Source organism: Anomaloglossus baeobatrachus, chromosome 9 (assembly GCF_048569485.1).
Source record: "Anomaloglossus baeobatrachus isolate aAnoBae1 chromosome 9, aAnoBae1.hap1, whole genome shotgun sequence".
Lineage (NCBI taxonomy): Eukaryota > Metazoa > Chordata > Amphibia > Anura > Aromobatidae > Anomaloglossus > Anomaloglossus baeobatrachus.
In genome coordinates this window covers 14,882,195-14,902,166 of record NC_134361.1, presented here as the reverse complement: position 1 = coordinate 14,902,166, position 19,972 = coordinate 14,882,195, and the positions used below count along the sequence as shown (strand labels likewise).

General features: G+C 51.4%; 1 protein-coding gene across 3 annotated transcripts in view; it reads left to right on the top strand.

The window, feature by feature from the left end:
- Nucleotides 1-19,972, top strand: part of LOC142250831 (connector enhancer of kinase suppressor of ras 2-like) — a 405,387-nt gene that overhangs the window by 317,870 nt on the left and 67,545 nt on the right. For all 3 annotated transcript variants that reach the window (XM_075323079.1, XM_075323076.1, XM_075323077.1), the window contains exons 9-11: nucleotides 1,779-1,925; nucleotides 4,980-5,113; nucleotides 7,900-8,111. In XM_075323079.1, coding sequence (XP_075179194.1) covers nucleotides 1,779-1,925; nucleotides 4,980-5,113; nucleotides 7,900-8,111 — 493 coding nt within the window. The remainder of the gene's footprint in view (nucleotides 1-1,778; nucleotides 1,926-4,979; nucleotides 5,114-7,899; nucleotides 8,112-19,972) is intronic.

Genomic DNA, 19,972 nt, shown 5'->3' with positions numbered 1-19,972 from the left:
ATCAAATGTGATACTGTCAGATTTAGATATTGCATCTCATTAGACAGTATCACATTTGATATGTTTAGATACTGCATCTCATCAGATAGTATCACACTTGATAGGCTTAGATATTGTATCTCATCAGACAGTATCACACATGATAGGTTTAGATATTGCATCTCATCAATCATGTGTGATACTGTCGGATGAGATACAACATCTAAGCTTATCATGTGTGACACTGATGAGATGCATTATCTATGCCTATTATGTGTGATACTCTCTGATGAGATACAATACCTAAGCCTATCATGTGTGATACTATCTGATGAGATGCAGTATCTAAGCTTATTATGTTTAATATTATCATTCGAAACGCTCTATCTTAGCTTAAAAAATGTTTGGTGTGCCTTCATCTTCCTTAATCCTTTCACACTTAGGTGATGTATCTAATCCTAACATGTTTGATACTGTCTGCTGAGCCACAGTATCTAAGCTTATCATGTATGATACTATCTCCTGAGCAATTGTATCTAAGCCTATAAAGTGTTTGATGTGACTTTGTTTTCTGAGCTGTGTATCTAATCCTATGATGTGAGATACTGTCTGCCGAGGCGATGCATCTAATCCCATCACATTTTCAGACCTCCACCCTGCTATCTGGAGAAGATGCTGAGCTTCCCATATCCATGTTGTATCTCGCATAGATGCATCTTGGCTCCTCTGTAATTACCCCTCTGCGCGGTATTTATCATCATCCGGCGGACAATCACATTTGCAGATAACGGATATCCCCCGTTGTTATTTCTTGCGCTGTGTTTTGCAGCGGTGGATTCTGCCTTCTGGAAAATGCCGCTGAGAACGTTATTAAGCGATCAGTCATGTGAGCGGCGAAATATGTACGACCGTAACCGCTGCCGGGGCCGAAAACCTCTGTATGGTCCACACTCATAACACACCAGTGCCCCCCCCACGCCGGCACCTATACACAGCATCTATAGGAGGAAGCATCTAAGCCGAATATGTGTGATACTGTCTGCCAAGCTGTGTATCTGATCCAAAAATATGAGATACTGTCCGCTCAGCTGTGTATCTAATCTTATCTTATGGGATACTGTCTGCTCAGCTGTGTATCTAATCCTATTCTATGTGATACTGTCTGCTCAGCTGTGTATCTAATCCTATTCTATGTGATACTGTCTGCTGAGCTGTGTATCTAATCCTATCCTGTGTGATATTCTCTGCTGAGCCGTGTATCTAATCCTCTCCTGTGTGATACTGTCCGCTCAGCTGTGTATCTAATCTTATCCTATGTGATACTGTCTGCTGAGCCGTGTATCTAATCCTCTCCTGTGTGATATTGTCTGCTGAGCTGTGTATCTAATCCTCTCCTGTGTGATACTGTCTGTTGAGCTGTGTATCTAATCCTATCCTGTGTGATATTCTCTGCTGAGCCGTGTATCTAATCCTCTCCTGTGTGATACTGTCCGCTCAGCTGTGTATCTAATCTTATCCTATGTGATACTGTCTGCTGAGCCGTGTATCTAATCCTCTCCTGTGTGATACTGTCTGTTGAGCTGTGTATCTAATCCTCTCCTGTGTGATATTGTCTGCTGAGCTGTGTATCTAATCCTCTCCTGTGTGATACTGTCTGTTGAGCTGTGTATCTAATCCTCTCCTGTGTGATACTGTCTGTTGAGCTGTGTATCTAATCCTATCCTGTGTGATACTGTCTGTTGAGCTGTGTATCTAATCCTATCCTGTGTAATGTTCATTTCATCTTTTTCCTTCCTCAGGTTGGTTGGCAACTAAAGAATTTGGTCAACGCCCTGAGGGAAGACCCCAGTGGAGTCATCCTGACCCTGAAGAAAAGACCTCAGAACACCTTAGCATCAGCCCCTGCACTTTTAAAAAATGTCAGATGGAAACCGCTCGCACTACAGGTACCAGACGTCTTAAAATCCATAAACAAGAGACTCCCTGTGTATATACATTATTTATACTGTATTATACTCCAGAGCTGCACTCACTATTCTGCTGGTGCAGTCACTGTGTACATACATTACTGATCCTGAGTTACCTCCTGTATTATCCTCCAGAGCTGCACTCACTATTCTGCTGGTGTGGTCACTGTGTACATACATTACATTACTGATCCTGAGTTACCTCCTGTATTATACTCCAGAGCTGCACTCACTATTCTGCTGGTACAGTCACTGTGTACATACATTACATTACTGATCCTGAGTTACATCCTGTATTGTACTCCAGAGCTGCACTCACTATTCTGCTGGTGCAGTCACTGTATACATACATTACTGATCCTGAGTTACCTCCTGTATTATACTCCAGAGCTGCACTCACTATTCTGCGGGTGCAGTCACTGTGTACATACATTACATTACTGATCCTGAGTTACCTCCTGTATTATACTCCAGAGCTGCACTCACTATTTTGCTGGTGCAGTCACTGTGTACATACATTACATTACTGATCCTGAGTTACCTCCTGTATTATATTCCAGAGCTGCACTCACTATTCTGCGGGTGCAGTCACAGTATACATACATTACATTACTGATCCGGAGTTACCTCCTGTATTATACTCTAGAGCTGCACTCACTATTCTGCTGGTGCAGTCACTGTGTACATACATTACATTACTGATCCGGAGTTACCTCCTGTATTATACTCTAGAGCTGCACTCACTATTCTGCTGGTGCAGTCACTGTGTACATATATTACATTACTGATCCTGAGTTACCTCCTGCATTATACTCCAGAGCTGCACTCACTATTCTGCTGGTGCAGTCACTGTATACATACATTACTGATCCTGTATTATGCTCCAGAGCTGCACTCACTATTCTGCTGGTGCAGTCACTGTATACATTACATTACTGATCCTGAGTTACAGTACCTCCTGTATTATACTCCAGAGCTGCACTCATACATTCCTGGTGTATCTTTGGTGTTATCAGCTGTTATGGTACAATGAGATGCAGTAATTTGGGCTGGTGTCTTCCTCTGGGCACAGACTTGCAGTCGCTCTCGGACATTGGCTGTGGACGTGTCTTGATTCTGGTATTTGCGGGTTTCTCGTGTGTTTCGCGGTTTCTTCCTGAGATTAGTGGACGGTTTCCTCGCGCTGTCGGCAGGAGCTGCAGATTAATCTTTCATTCGCTGTGACTCCGCTCGCTCCTTGTGGCTATATTTAGCAGCGGGATCTGATCTCCTTTTTAGCGCTTATGCAGCTGAAATTGGAGACAATTCACTGATTTGTGCAGGTGAAGCAGAAGTGGGATGGCGGGGCGGCTCCAGGCCAGGTTTTGGGGTACAGAACCTGTACTGTATTATTTTATTATACAGAAGCCAAGCCACATGAACCCGGCCTCTGTGTGAGAAGACTGCGCCGGCCTCTGTGTGAGAAGGCCACGCCGGTCTCTGTGTGAGAAGGCCGCGCCGGCCTCTGTGTGAGAAGCACACGCCGGCCTCTGTGTGAGAAGGCCACGCCGCCCTCTATGTGAGAAGCCCACGCCGGCCTCTGTGTGAGAAGCCCACGCCGGCCTCTGTGTGAGAAGGCCATGCAGGCCTCTGTGTGAGAAGGCCATGCAGGCCTCTGTGTGAGAAGACTGTGCCGGCCTCTGTGAGAAGGCCACTCCGGCCTCTGTGTGAGAAGGCCACGCCGGCCTCTGTGAGAAGACCATGCCGGCCTCTATGTGAGAAGACTGCACTGGCTTCTGTGTGAGACGACCACATCAGCCTCTGTGTGAGAAGACCGCGCCGGCCTCTGTGTGAGACGACCGTGCTGGCCTCTGTGTGAGACGACCGCGCCGGCCTCTGTGTGAGACGACCGCGCCGGCCTCTGTGTGAGACGACCACGCCGGCCTGTGTGTGAGAAGACTGCGCCAGCCTCTGTGTGAGAAGGCCATGCCGGCCTCTGTGTGAGAAGGCCTTGCCGGCCTCTGTGTGAGAAGACTGCGCCGGCTTCTGTGTGAGAAGGCCACGCCGGCCTCTGTGTGAGAAGGCCACGCCGGCCTCTGTGTGAGAAGCCCACGCCGGCCTCTGTGTGAGAAGGCCACGCCGCCCTCTGTGTGAGAAGGCCACGCCGGCCTCTGTGTGAGAAGCCCACGCCGGCCTCTGTGTGAGAAGGCCATGCAGGCCTCTGTGTGAGAAGGCCGTGCCGGCCTCTGTGTGAGAAGACTGTGCCGGCCTCTGTGAGAAGGCCACTCCGGCCTCTGTGTGAGAAGGCCACGCTGGCCTCTGTGAGAAGACCATGCCGGCCTCTATGTGAGAAGACTGCACTGGCTTCTGTGTGAGACGACCACATCAGCCTCTGTGTGAGAAGACCGCGCCGGCCTCTGTGTGAGACGACCGTGCTGGCCTGTGTGTGAGACGACCGCGCCGGCCTCTGTGTGAGACGACCACGCCGGCCTGTGTGTGAGACACCCATGCCGGCCTCTGTGTGAGAAGACTGCGCCGGCCTCTGTGTGAGAACACTGCGCCGGCCTCTGTGTGAGAAGACCGCACCGGCCTCTGTGTGAGAAGGCCATGCCGGCCTCTGTGTGAGAAGACTGCACCGGCCTCTGTGTGAGAAGGCCGTGCCGGCCTCTGTGTGAGAAGACTGCGCCGGCCTCTGTGTGAGAACACTGCGCCGGCCTCTGTGTGAGAAGACCGCACTAGCCTCTGTGTGAGAAGGCCATGCCGGCCTCTGTGTGAGAAGACTGCACCAGCCTCTGTGTGAGACAACCATGCCGACCTCTGTGTGAGAAGATTATACTGGCCTCTGTGTAACGCGACTGTGCCAGCCTCTGTGTGAGACGCCCTTTCCATGCTTTGCAGCAGGTGACCTTCCAACCTCCATTCATGAATATATTGGGGAGCTGCACACCTCGCTTTTCTCATACGCTGTTACCATACATTATTGCACTGGGGGTTCACATACTTTACGGTTTGATCGTTGCTGTGTGTCTGACGTCTTCTTTTTTTATTTCTCAGCCTGTAATTCCCACCAGTCCAACCAGCGGTAACACCACCCCGACGGGCACCATGGGGATGTCCTCCAAGCTGGACGGCCCGGCCCTCCACGACGTCTTCATTCTGTCCCCTGTGTCCGGACTCTATGGCCCCAGGTAAAGATCGGGGAGATTTTCTGAATATGGCGCATGAATATGGCGCATGATGAGGAATTATTGACCCTCCACCACTGAACATCTCTGCCCAGGGGGCACCGAATGCAGGGGGCACACGGCACACACTGCAGGGGGCACGGACATTAGGGGCTTATACTAGAAGGGACTAATAATTCATGTGCCATTGATTTCAGTGTACGGACTTCAGTGAGCTCATATGTCGGGGCAGAGACTTCAGGGGGCAGAGACTTCAGGGGTCAGAGACTTCAGGGGGCAGAGACTTCAGGGCGCTAAGACTTTAGGGGGCACAAACTTCAGGGTCGGCAACCTCGGGGCAGGGAGGTCATGTGCAGAGACTTCAGGGGGCAGAAACCTCAGGGGAAAAAAACCTCAGGGGGCAGAAACCTCAGGGCGCTGAGACTTTAGATTGCAAAAACGTGAAGGGGAAGAAACTTGGGGAAGCAGAGACTTGAGGGGGCAGAGACTTGAGGGGGCAGAGACTTGAGGGGGCAGAGACTTGAGGGGGCAGAGACTTCAGTGGGCACCAACCTCACGGGGCAGAGACCTCAGGGGGCAGAGACTTTAGGGGACAGAAACCTCAGGGGGCAGAGACTTTAGGGAACAGAAACCTCAGGGCGCTGAGACTTTAGATTGCAAAAACGTGAAGGGGAAGAAACTTGGGGAAGCAGAGACTTTAGGGAACAGAAACCTCAGGGGACAGAAACCTCAGGGGGCAGAGACTTTAGGGAACAGAAACCTCAGGGGACAGAAACCTCAGGGGGCAGAGACTCTACGGGACAGAAACCTCAGGGGACAGAAACCTCAGGGGGCAGAGACCTCAGGGGACAGAAACCTCAGGGGGCAGAGACCTCAGGGGACAGAAACCTCAGGAGGCAGAGACCTCAGGGGACAGAAACCTCAGGGGGCAGAGACCTCAGGGGACAGAAACCTCAGGGGGCAGAAACCTCAGGGGACAGAAACCTCAGGAGACAGAGACTTTAGGGGACAGAAACCTCAGGGGACAGAAACCTCAGGGGGCAGAGACCTCAGGGGACAGAAACCTCAGGAGACAGAGACTCTACGGGACAGAAACCTCAGGGGACAGAAACCTCAGGGGGCAGAGACCTCAGGGGACAGAAACCTCAGGGGGCAGAGACCTCAGGGGACAGAAACCTCAGGAGGCAGAGACCTCAGGGGACAGAAACCTCAGGGGGCAGAGACCTCAGGGGACAGAAACCTCAGGGGGCAGAGACCTCAGGGGACAGAAACCTCAGGGGGCAGAGACCTCAGGGGACAGAAACCTCAGGGGACAGAAACCTCAGGGGGCAGAAACCTCAGGGGACAGAAACCTCAGGAGACAGAGACTTTAGGGGACAGAAACCTCAGGGGACAGAAACCTCAGGAGGCAGAGACTTTAGGGGACAGAAACCTCAGGAGGCAGAGACTTTAGGGAACAGAAACCTCAGGGGACAGAAACCTCAGGGGACAGAGACCTCAGGGGACAGAAACCTCAGGGGGCAGAAACCTCAGGGGACAGAAACCTCAGGAGGCAGAGACGTTAGGGGACAGAACCTTCAGGGGGCAGAGACTTCAAGGCACTGAGACTTCAGGGGGCACAAACCTCAAGGGGCAGAGACTTGAGGGGGCAGAAACCTCAGGGGGAAGAGACATTAGGGCGCTGAGACTTTAGGGGCCACAAACGTCAGGGGGCAGAAACCTCAAGGGGCAGAGACTTGAGGGGGAAGAGACTTCAGGGTGCAAAAATTTCAGGGGGCACAGACTTCAGCAATACCCTAATCTCCTTCTTATACTTCTCCAGTTGACATGGATGTAGACAATACATGGGTGGTCTGGTGTGGCACATCTACGAGCAGTGACTCCAGCCCAGCCGCTGTATCCGTAGTGTCTGACATCCATCTCATTGCTCAGTCTGCTGCTCTGTTTCCTGCTTTCCGTCCCTCATGCTTTACACTGAAGCTCTGCCTGTTCAGCTTTGTATAGTCGGAGGCTCAGCAGCAGTCTCTGTACAGGAGAGGGGATTACATTACAATAGGGATATTATCGTTTCCTGCATATGACCCCCATGATGAGACGGGCAGGGGCAGAGCAGGGAGCAGGCCCCCGCCTAAATCTGATCGCCCACCTTATCCAAGAAGCCGCGGCAGTAACATCAATAGTAACATGTTGTGCAGGAGGCCAGAGAATGAGGAGGATGATGAGGAGGAGGATGATGAGGAGGAGGATGATGGAATTATGAAATGATTCTGTATATGCTTTGGGGTTTAATCTACTGATGTATAATAATGAAGCAGAGGATGATACTGATGTATGATGATGAACGTATATACTATGACAATAAGATGATGATGATGATGATGGGAATATTATAAGGATAAGATACATCATAATGAGGAGATGACACGGATGAGTGATGATGTCCAGCACTAGAGGTCGCTGATGATGTAGTGTGATGATCTATATGAGGATGATGAGATAATGATGAATACAGTGAGGATGATCGATCTGATGATGATGTATAGTACGATGCACAGGTATATTGTCATGAGATGATTATATATATTTCTTTTTACAATGAGGTCACATGTATGATGAGATATCATCATATGTCATATGAGATGATGTATGCACTGATAGTGATGATGAGGATGATGGATATCATCACACACAGTTACATTATGATGACACAATGTATATTTTCAGGATGATGATACATTTTCGCCGATTCTCCGGCGCTCCACGTTTTTTCACTTGTTTCCTTCCTGCAGGGACGACATTAGCATTGTGCCGTGCGATGACATCAATAAATATGGCGTCAGCAAATCTGTGATGAAGGGCTCCGAGTCTCCCAGCTACTACCTGGAGCACGAGAGCGGCAAATACTACACATTCGTAGAAGGAGAGGGACATGAAGTCGGCTCAGAATATGAGAGGGGGAGAACGACCGGAGTACGGAGAAGAGAAAAGACGCCAACACATGGTACGAAGCGCTAAACACCAGTACACCGGAGTATATAATGTATAGTATGGTGCTCAGAACATGCACACACCTTCACTGTGGGTCTGACTGCAGTATAAAACTTAATATAGCAGTAGAATTACGCATGCAGCTCTGGATGAAACTGGAGTATAACACTTAATATAGCAGTAGAATTACGCATGCAGCTCTGGATGAAACTGGAGTATAAAACTTAATATAGCAGTAGAATTACGCATGCAGCTCTGAATGAAACTGGAGTATAAAACTTAATATAGCAGTAGAATTACGCATGCAGCTCTGGATGAAACTGGAGTATAAAACTTAATATAGCATTAGAATTACGCATGCAGCTCTGGATGAAACTGGAGTATAAAACTTAATATAGCAGTAGAATTACGCATGCAGCTCTGAATGAAACTGGAGTATAAAACTTAATATAGCAGTAGAATTACGCATGCAGCTCTGGATGAAACTGGAGTATAAAACTTAATATAGCAGTAGAATTACGCATGCAGCTCTGAATGAAACTGGAGTATAAAACTTGATGCAAGAACAGAATTGTGCATGCAGCTGTTCATGAGTCCAGAATGTAAAGGGTACTTTACACGCTGCGACATCGCTAGCGATCTCATTAGCGATGTGAAATTCTAGATCGCAAGTGCGATCTTTCGAGATCGCACATGCGTAAAATGACCTATGTGCGATCTCTAAAGATCGCACTTGCGATCTAGAATTTCACATCGCTAATGAGATTGCTAGCGATGTCGTAGCATGTAAAGTACCCTTAAGATGTGATGTAAGAGCAGAGTTATGAATGCTGCTCGGAATTTAACTGGAGTATAAAAGGTGATGTAACGGCAGAATTATACATTCAGCTCTGGATGAAACTGGAATTATGTGCCTAGATGTTACTGGAGTATAACATATGAAGCAAGAGCAGAGTTATGAATGCAGCTCTAATAGTGACTAGCATACAAGACTATACAACAGTCAAATTGTAAGTACAGTTTTAGATGTAACTGGAGCAAAATTGAAAATGCAGCAGTGGATGTGACTGGGTGTAAACAATGTAACAGCAGAATTGTGGATGTGACCAGAGTGTAAGATGTGGTATAAGAGCAGAGTTATGAATGCAGCTCTGAATGTGACTAGATTAGAAAACATAATTGTCACGAACCACCGGGGGGGTCACTCAGAAATCCCCCGCGCTGGCTACCAGTACGTCACAATCGGGGGGTAACAAGTGGGGGTCACCCCTCCTTTATACCTCCCGACCGACAGACAGAGCACGTGACGCGCTCTCTAGCGCCCCTCTTATAGTCAGGCCAATTATGGAATTGCCCGACAATAAGCAAGGAGGCCGCTATACTACTTATGCCGATTATTGAAGGGTCCCCGGTGAGAGTAGGGTATATATTCCCCCGACCTCCGCGGGCGGAATATATAAAATCTCCCCGAATCTCACTGGCCTCCCCACAATAATCCTTGGCACAACTCGCTGCCACCAACCGCTTCACGGTAACTATTAGCCGAACACACAGACGTGGGATTCAAGATCGAGATAACAGAATAGCCCAAGATTAATTATATAATTTAATCAGCCTAAAGCACACTAGAAACTGCAATATATACAATAGGGAATCTACAGAATATACATATGTCAGAGTACAGTTACAGATAAAGCATGGTTTACAAACAGGCATACACAGTTCCAGCAGTTACCTTGTGCGTCTGGCCACAGGGGGGCGCTGTAGACCAGGTTTCCAGGAACTCCCTCACAGGTCTTTCCCAACCAGGCCCCCGAGCAGAAGAACACTGGAAAATGGCCGAAGTAGGGTTATCAACCTGGGCAAATCCAGGTCCCCTCCTACCTTAGTGACCTCAGAGGGAGCACTGCTCCACCCCTGGCTGGAGTGATGGACAAAATCCACACATGGAATATGGGCCATAACTTTGCCTGGGAGCGTCGTAGGTGGACGCCAACGCTCTCATTGTGACAGCTATGAATTTAGCTACAGAACGAGAGGACTCATGACTTGTCTACTAGTTCCCCATTGGCTGATATCACGCCTGGGGTATTTCCCCAGGTCCTGCTCCCATAAAAAGGGTGTGCCAGCATCGTCCGCATGCGGAGACACCATTTTTATGGTTGCCATATTTATCGGAAATATGGCTTGCGAGATATGAACCATTTTTTACTGGAGTCGTCCTGTCTGGATACTTCCAAGCTGGCTAACTAGATAGCAGCCCCTACTACAGGGTCACGGCAGGGAGTCATCCTGTGTCCATTGTTCCCACATGACCTAATCTCCATATCACAGGAGATGGCCATGGGATGTGTTGCTGGGATGTGACACCTTCACAGATGCTGGACATCTGAGAACAAGAAGGGAGGGGGCACTGCCATGGAGTGATGAGAGCGATTATGACTGGAAGTCATAATTCATCTTCATATCCCAGGGTTTGCCTCACACCTCCCCCCTTTTGAGGGCGCTAGGGGGCAGCACACTCCGGTGTTCCCCCGTGCGCCCGTCCGCGACCTCTCCTTGTCGGGACAGCCCGTCTGCGTTACCGTGGTCCCGGCCCCTTTTGTGGCGAATGGTGAAGTTGTATTGCTGGAGCGCAAGGCTCCATCGCAACAATCGCCCATTCGTCCCAGAGACAGTGTGTAACCAGCTGAGGGGATTGTGGTCCGTCTCCACGATGAAGTGGCGCCCGTATAGATAGGGTTGCAGACGCTGCAGGGCCCACACTATGGCCAGGCACTCCTTTTCCATCGTGGAATAGGCCACTTCCCGTGGTAACAGCTTCCTGCTCAGGTACAAGACTGGGTGCTCTTGGCTCGCAGAGTCCACCTGGCTGAGCACCGCACCGAGGCCGAAGTCACTGGCGTCGGTCTGTACTACAAACGGCCGCGTGAAGTCGGCTGCCTGTAGCACGGGCGGGCTGGACAGGGCGTCCTTTAGGGCCCGGAAGGCTGTCTCGCAGTCCATTGTCCAATCGACTGCAGAGGGCAGCTTCTTCTTGGTGAGGTCCGTCAAGGGCTTTGCCAGGCTACTATAGCATGGAACAAACCTCCTATAGTACCCAGCGGTCCCCAAGAAGGACATCACCTGCTTCTTGGTCCTGGGGGTGGGCCAGGATGCGATGGCTTCCACTTTCTCAGGCTCGGGCTTCAGTGTTCTCCCGCCTACCCGGTGACCGAGGTACTGGACCTCGCTCATGGCCAGCTGACACTTTCCCGGCTTGATGGTCAAACCTGCCTGGTGGATCCGCCTGAGCACCTGTGCTAGATGCTCTAGGTGATCTTCCCAGGTGGGACTGAAGACGGCAATGTCATCCAGGTACGCGGCCGCGTACCCTTCAAGTCCCTTGAGCAGGGTGTTGACCATCCGCTGGAAAGTGGCAGGGGCATTCCTCATCCCGAATGGCATCACCGTGGACTCGTACAGTCCAAATGGGGTAATAAAGGCAGAGCGTTCCCTGGCCTTGCGAGTCAGGGGGATCTGCCAATATCCCCGGCTCAGATCCATGATGGTCAGGTACTGAGCCCCGGCCAACCGATCGAGCAGGTCATCGATGCGTGGCATTGGGTACGCATCGGCGACCGTGACAGCATTGAGCCCCCTGTAGTCCACGCAGAACCGAGTGGTTCGGTCCTTCTTAGGGACGAGGACTACAGGCGAGGCCCAAGCGCTGTTGGATGCCTGGATCACCCCCAGCTTCAGCATCTCGTCAATCTCCTGGCGCATGTGTTGCTGCACCTCCAGGGAGACCCGATATGCTGAACGCCGGATCGGGGGATGATCCCCAGTGTCCACGTGATGGACAGCCAAGTTAGTCCTTCCGGGCTGGTTGGTAAACAACCCCCGGAAGGGGTGTAGGGTGGCCCACAGCTGGGACCGTTGGTCCTCCAAGAGCTGGTGGCCAACCTCCACATCCTCAATGGATCCGCCTGCCCTAACCTGGGCTAGCATATCCAAGAGGGTTTCCCCTTCTCCCTCCTCGGGCAGGTTGCACACGGGGAGCGCACATGCCTCCCGCTCATGATGTGCCTTCATCATGTTCACATGGAAGGGCTTCCGCCTTCCACGGGCAGGGTCCAGGGTGACCAGGTACGTCACAGGGTTGAGCTGCTGGTACACGAGGTATGGGCCTTCCCAGGCTGCCTGAAGCTTGTCCTGTGGTACGGGGACCAGTACCCACACCTTTTGACCCACTTGGTAGGTCCTCTCACAAGCGTTCTGGTCGTACCAACGCTTCTGATCGGCCTGGGCTTGAGCCATATTGTCGTGTACCAGTTGCGTCAAGGCCTGCATTTTGTCCCGGAAGCGCATGACACACTCGATAACCGACACTCCAGGGGTGGCCAAATCCCCTTCCCAAGCCTCTTTCACCAGAGCCAGGGGGCCCCGCACACGTCGTCCGTACAGGAGCTCAAACGGTGAGAATCCTGTTGAGGCCTGTGGAACCTCCCGGTAAGCAAATAACAGGTGTGGGAGATACCGCTCCCAGTCACGCCCATGGGAGTCGACCAACATCTTAAGCATCTGCTTTAAGGTGCCATTAAACCGCTCGCACAGGCCATTAGTCTGTGGATGGTACGGGCTGGCCACCAGATGTCGCACCTGGACTTGCTTACAGAGGGCCTCCATCAGCTGGGACATGAATTGGGTCCCCCGGTCAGTGAGCATTTCCTGGGGAAAACCCACTCGGGAGAAAATCTCCAGCAATGCGGTGGCCACCTTGTCAGCCCGAATGGACGACAAGGCCACTGCTTCTGGGTACCGGGTGGCATAGTCCACTACCGTCAGTATGAAGCGTTTCCCGGAGCTGCTGGGGATGGCCAGCGGGCCGACCAGATCCACAGCCACCCTCCTGAAAGGCTCATCGATGATTGGCAGAGATACTAGTGGGGCTTTGGGGTGTGGCCCCGCCTTCCCCACTCTCTGACAGGTTTCACACGAACGGCAGTAGGCAGCCACATCGGCCCCCATTTTTGGCCAGTAGAAATGCTGGTTTAACCTGGCCTTGGTCTTAGCGATCCCTAGGTGTCCGGCCATCGGAATCTCATGTGCGATCCGCAACAACTCCGTCCGGAACGGATAGGGTACCACCAACTGTCGGTCCCTGGGCCACGCCTCCGGTGAACCCTGCTGGACCGTGGCCCGGTACAGCCGTCCTTGGTCCCAGACCACTCGCTCCGGGTCCGAGTCCGAGGGAGGCTGTGCCGCCTGCTCCTTAAGAGCTTTCAGGCCGTCGTCAGCTTCTAACGCTGCCTGAAACCCCTGACTAGATGTGGCCAGAATCGACGAGACTGTCACATCTTCAGTCAGTACCCCGGGACCTGTGTCCTGGCCTCCACCTGACTCGGCTGCCACTTGGTCAGAAGGGGAAGAGCTATCGGACCTCCGGGAGGCCCCTGGGCTTCCAGCACTCCCACTGCGGGTGACAGCGGCCACAGCCGCTGCGACCGTGGGTCGTGCCTGCTCCTCCTCCGTTCCTGACCAAGTCGCCGGTTCAGGCAGACCGACCTGGCTTCCTGACACCCCGGTTGTGGGGGAACCCTGCACCGAGATCTTACCTGGGAGCACTTCCGCTCCTGGACCGGCCCCAATCTCACCTGCCTGTTCCCCTCCTGCAGCAACAGAACCCCGCTGTGAAATCTCTGGGGACCCCACAGTTGCTGTGGTAGCCCCCACCCCACACACTGGTCCTCCCCCTGCAGCACCCTGCTCTCTGCTTATCCCTGCAGAGGGCAACAGATCCCAGCTCACTGGCTGGTTACTTGTAGAGGCATTGTCACACCTTTCTCTGACCCCCTCCCCTGTCACAGCTGCAGCTGAGTGTGTGTCTATGGTGTCTATGCAAGCAGAAATATCAGAGTTCACTCCCCCCTCTCTCACATCATTCATAGATAACACATTAACATTGTCCGGAGGCACGTCCGTACTGGCTGAAGGTTCAGCCCTTGGTGGGGGCCCAAACTGGGAGGTTATCTGCCCCAAATCTGTCCCAAGTAGCACGTTTGCGGGGATCCGATCAGTTACCCCCACCTCCCTCACCCCTCGCCCTGCGCCCCAGTCCACATAAATGTCAGCAACAGGCAGCGCCGGGTCAATGCCTCCAATCCCGGAGACAGCGAGGGTTTTTCCAGGGATCAAGTCTTGGGGGGACACCATCCCAGGCCGCACCAGAGTCACCTCCGAGGCGCTGTCTCGCAATCCTATGGTCACAGACCGGCCGACGGTGACAGGTTGGAAGCTGTCCAGGGACCTACCACCACCCCCACCCACACAATACACCTTGGGCGGCCCTTGGGACGGGGACGGAGCCGGGGCCTTGGGACGCTGAGGGCACATGGCCTTGAAGTGTCCAGGTAGGTTGCACTGGTGGCACCGTCTTGGTTCTGCCATGGGCCTGGAGAGGGGAGTTGAGGGGGACACCCCCTGCAGTCTAGGGGCAGGTGGGGCAGTCGTAGAATTCATCTTACCCCCTCTCCAGGTGCTGCTGGTGGCTGCTCTCCTGGCCTCAGGAGCCCGATTGTTGGTGTAGTCATCGGCCAGGGCAGCTGTAGCCGTGGACCCCTTTGGCTTCTGGTCTCGGATGAACTGGCGGAGATCCTCAGGGCAGTTCCACAAGAGTTGCTCCGTGATGAACAAGTCCAGGATCTCCGGTCCGGTGGAAAGCTGCAGGCCTTGGGTCCAGTGGTCGGCAGCTCGGGCAAGTGCCCGCCGGTGGTCAGCCCAGGAGTCCTTTGGTCCCTTCTGTAGGCTCCGGAACTTCTTGCGGTAGGACTCTGGAGTGAGGTTGTACTGTTGGATCAGGGCCCGCTTGATGGTGTCGTAGCCCTGATCTGCCTCAGCAGGCAAGTCCCCAAGGATATCCAGGGCCTTACCCCTTAAACGGGGGGTCAGGTATTTGGCCCACTGGTCCTTGTCCAGATGGTGCTGCAGGCAAGTCCGTTCAAAAGCAGTCAGGAAAGAGTCCAAGTCTCCATCCTTCTCCAGCACTGGGAAGTCCTCAACACGGACCTTTGGAAGTTTGGTGTCTTGAAGGTCACGTGTGGCTGATGAGGGCCGGAGCTGAGCTAGCTGCAGCTGGTGGTCACGGTCTGCCTGTTGCCGTCGCTCCGCAGCCTCACGCTCTGCCTGGCGCTCTTCACGCGCTGCCTGCCGCTCTGCCCTGCGCTCTGCCAGGAGTTCCTTGTAGCCCTCCTGGTCTCCAGCCTGGAGAAGGGCCATAGCCATTTGAAGAAGGCTATCCGAGCCTCCCAGGCTCGGTGGAATGGCACGTGGTGATCTGCGGCCCGCTGCGGAGCCTGGTGATTCACTGTCCATTGCAGAGCGGAGGGCTGGCATCTGGCTCGTTGAGGACCCTTGGGTGAGCTGCTCCTCATCTTGTCCATAATTGCCAGGTTGTGCGCTGTCCTCTGCAGAACGGTTTTCTGGCGTCGAGCTCCTGGAGGACTCGTGGGCAACCTCCTCATTACTGTCCACAGCACCGTCCTCCCTCTCTTCGGCTCCTGCTTTAGCATTGGCCAGTTGCATAGCTCTGCTCCTGGTGCCATCAGCCATTCTTGCAGACTTTTGGTCACTGACACAGAACTGACACCTGATGCCTCCACACACCTTACAGTATCTGCACTCTGACACTCTAGTGTTGAGCTAGTCTGAAGACCCCAGCAGCCACAGCTGCTGCAGGCAGTCTTTAGTGTCTGGGAGTATGGGTCTCACACTCACACACACTATTATCTCGATCCCACTGCTGCCACCAATATGTCACGAACCACCGGGGGGGTCACTCAGAAATCCCCCGCGCTGGCTACCAGTACGTCACAATCGGGGGGTAACAAGTGGGGGTCACCCCTCCTTTATACCTCCCGACCGACAGACAGAGCACGTGACGCGCTCTCTAGCGCCCCTCTTATAGTCAGGCCAATTATGGAATTGCCCGACAATAAGCAAGGAGGCCGCTATACTACTTATGCCGATTATTGAAGGGTCCCCGGTGAGAGTAGGGTATATATTCCCCCGACCTCCGCGGGCGGAATATATAAAATCTCCCCGAATCTCACTGGCCTCCCCACAATAATCCTTGGCACAACTCGCTGCCACCAACCGCTTCACGGTAACTATTAGCCGAACACACAGACGTGGGATTCAAGATCGAGATAACAGAACAGCCCAAGATTAATTATATAATTTAATCAGCCTAAAGCACACTAGAAACTGCAATATATACAATAGGGAATCTACAGAATATACATATGTCAGAGTACAGTTACAGATAAAGCATGGTTTACAAACAGGCATACACAGTTCCAGCAGTTACCTTGTGCGTCTGGCCACAGGGGGGCGCTGTAGACCAGGTTTCCAGGAACTCCCTCACAGGTCTTTCCCAACCAGGCCCCCGAGCAGAAGAACACTGGAAAATGGCCGAAGTAGGGTTATCAACCTGGGCAAATCCAGGTCCCCTCCTACCTTAGTGACCTCAGAGGGAGCACTGCTCCACCCCTGGCTGGAGTTATGGACAAAATCCACACATGGAATATGGGCCATAACTTTGCTTGGGAGCGTCGTAGGCGGACGCCAACGCTCTCATTGTGACAGCTATGAATTTAGCTACAGAACGAGAGGACTCATGACTTGTCTACTAGTTCCCCATTGGCTGATATCACGCCTGGGGTATTTCCCCAGGTCCTGCTCCCATAAAAAGGGTGTGCCAGCATCGTCCGCATGCGGAGACACCATTTTTATGGTTGCCATATTTATCGGAAATATGGCTTGCGAGATATGAACCATTTTTTACTGGAGTCGTCCTGTCTGGATACTTCCAAGCTGGCTAACTAGATAGCAGCCCCTACTACAGGGTCACGGCAGGGAGTCATCCTGTGTCCATTGTTCCCACATCACCTAATCTCCATATCACAGGAGATGGCCATGGGATGTGTTGCTGGGATGTGACACCTTCACAGATGCTGGACATCTGAGAACAAGAAGGGAGGGGGCACTGCCATGGAGTGATGAGAGCGATTATGACTGGAAGTCATAATTCATCTTCATATCCCAGGGTTTGCCTCACAATAATGTATCTGCAGAATTATGCATGCAGCTCTGGAGGAAACAAGAGTTTATAACATGATGGAAGAGAAGAATATTATATACATCTGTGGATGTGACTGGAGTATAAAGTCTCTGTCACACACACACAGATAGATCTGTGGCAGATCTGTGGCAGATCTGTGGCAGATCTGTGGCAGATCTGTGGCAGATCTGTGGCAGATCTGTGGCAGATCTGTGGCAGATCTGTGGCAGATCTGTGGCTGCAGTGAACTTGTGGACAATCAGTGCCAGGTTTGTGGCTGTGTACAAATGGAACATTATGTCCATTATTTCACTGCAACCACAGATCTGCCAAAGATTTATCTGTGTGTGACAGGGCCTTAAGATAGGATGTAAGAGCAGAGTTTTGAATGCCACTCCAATTATGACTGGTGTATAAGACAAATATTAAATACAGCTCCGGAAGTAATTGGAATATCTACCAATGTAAGAGCAGAATTGAAGATGCAGCTCTGGAGGTGACTGGGTGTTAAGCAGTGCATGCAGCTCTGGATGTGACTGGGTGTAAAGCAATAGAACAGCAGAATTGTGCATGCAGCTCTGGATGTGCCTGGGTGTAAAGCAATGGAACAGCAGAATTGTGCATGCAGCTCTGGGTGTAAAGCAATGGAACAGCAGAATTGTGCATGCAGCTCTGGGTGTACAGCAATGGGACAGCAGAATTGTGCATGCAGCTCTGGAGGTGACTAGGTGTAAAGCAGTGTAACAGCAGAATTGTGCATGCAGCTCTGGAGGTGACTGGGTGTAAAGCAGTGTAACAGTAGAATTGTGCATGCAGCTCTGGTGGTGACTGGGTGTAAAGCAGTGTAACAGCAGAATTGTGCATGCAGCTCTGGATGTGACTGGGTGTAAAGCAATCGAACAGCAGAATTGTGCATGCAGCTCTGGAGGTGGCTAGGTGTAAAGCAGTGTAACAGCAGAATTGTGCATGCAGCTCTGGATGTGTCTGGGTGTAAAGCAATGGAACAGCAGAATTGTGCATGCAGCTCTGGGTGTAAAGCAATGGAACAGCAGAATTGTGCATGCAGCTCTGGAGGTGACTAGGTGTAAAGCAGTGTAACAGCAGAATTGTGCATGCAGCTCTGGAGGTGACTAGGTGTAAGGCAGTGTAACAGCAGAATTGTGCATGCAGCTTTGGCTGTGCCTGGGTGTAAAGCAGTGTAACAGCAGACTTGTGCTTGCAGCTCTGGATGTGACTGGAGTATAAGACTTGGTGTCAATCAGGGTCCGTAGAAGAGAAGTGAAGCTAATCTGACTCTAGCCTTTGTGACTTCCTCTTGACTCCTGGCGCCACTTATGATCCCGTCTGCGGCGGACGCTTCTTCATAAATACGTGTGATCGGAAACTTTATGTAAATTTCTACAAAATCAAAATTCAGAAAATGTCACAGATCCCGAGACTTCAGAGCAGCGAGCGGCGGCGGTCACAGCCGGAGTGTGAAGCGCGTGTGTCCCGGCCGTGCAGCCGCAGCAGACGATTCACTCATCTGTTCACAATCGCGTAACCTCATCGGCCTCTCCGAGCGGGAAGCGACTGCGCTAATTAGGGCGAGCGTTATCTGCATTTAACATAGAGCCTCTATAAATAGTCGCCAGCGTCGGCTCCATCTGCTCCCAGCACCACACGGACGCAGCTAAATAAAACATGAGGCCAAAAAAGAGGGGCGTTCAGCGGTGATAATAATCATCACATGGCGCTGCGGATATCCTCACACGCCGAGAATGGAGAGGAGGCTAGAAAACATACAGTACACCACACAGATGACCAGTCATCTCAGAATGTGACATCACATCTCCGCACTGACCTATTATCTCAGAATATGACATCACATCTTAGCACTGACCTATTATCTCAGAATATGACATCACATCTCCGCACTGACCTATTATCCCAGAATATGACATCACATCTCAGCACTGACCTATTATCTCAGAATATGACATCACATCTCCGCACTGACCTATTATCCCAGAATATGACATCACATCTCAGCACTGACCTATTATCCCAGAATATGACATCACATCTCCGCACTGACCTATTATCTCAGAATGTGACATCATATCTCCGCACTGACCTATTATCCCAGAATATGACATCACATCTCAGCACTGACCTATTATCCCAGAATATGACATCACATCTCCTCACTGACCTATTATCTCAGAATGTGACATCATATCTCTGCACTGACCTACTATCCCAGAATATGACATCACATCTCCACACTGACCTATTATCTCAGAATATGACATCACATCTCAGCAGTGACCTATTATCCCAGAATATGACATCACATCTCCGCACTGACCTATTATCTCAGAATGTGACATCACATCTCCGCACTGACCTATTATCTCAGAATATGACATCACATCTCCGCACTGACCTATTATCTCAGAATATGACATCACATCTCCGCACTGACCTATTATCTCAGAATATGACATCATATCTCCACACTGACTTATTATCTCAGAATGACATCACATCTCCACACTGACTTATTATCTCAGAATATGACATCACATCTCCGCACTGACTTATTATCTCAGAATATGACATCATATCTCAGCACTGACCTATTATCTCAGAATATGACATCACATCTCCGCACTGACTTATTATCTCAGAATATGACATCACATCTCTGCACTGACCTATTATCTCAGAATATGACATCATATCTCAGCACTGACCTATTATCCCAGAATATGACATCACATCTCCACACT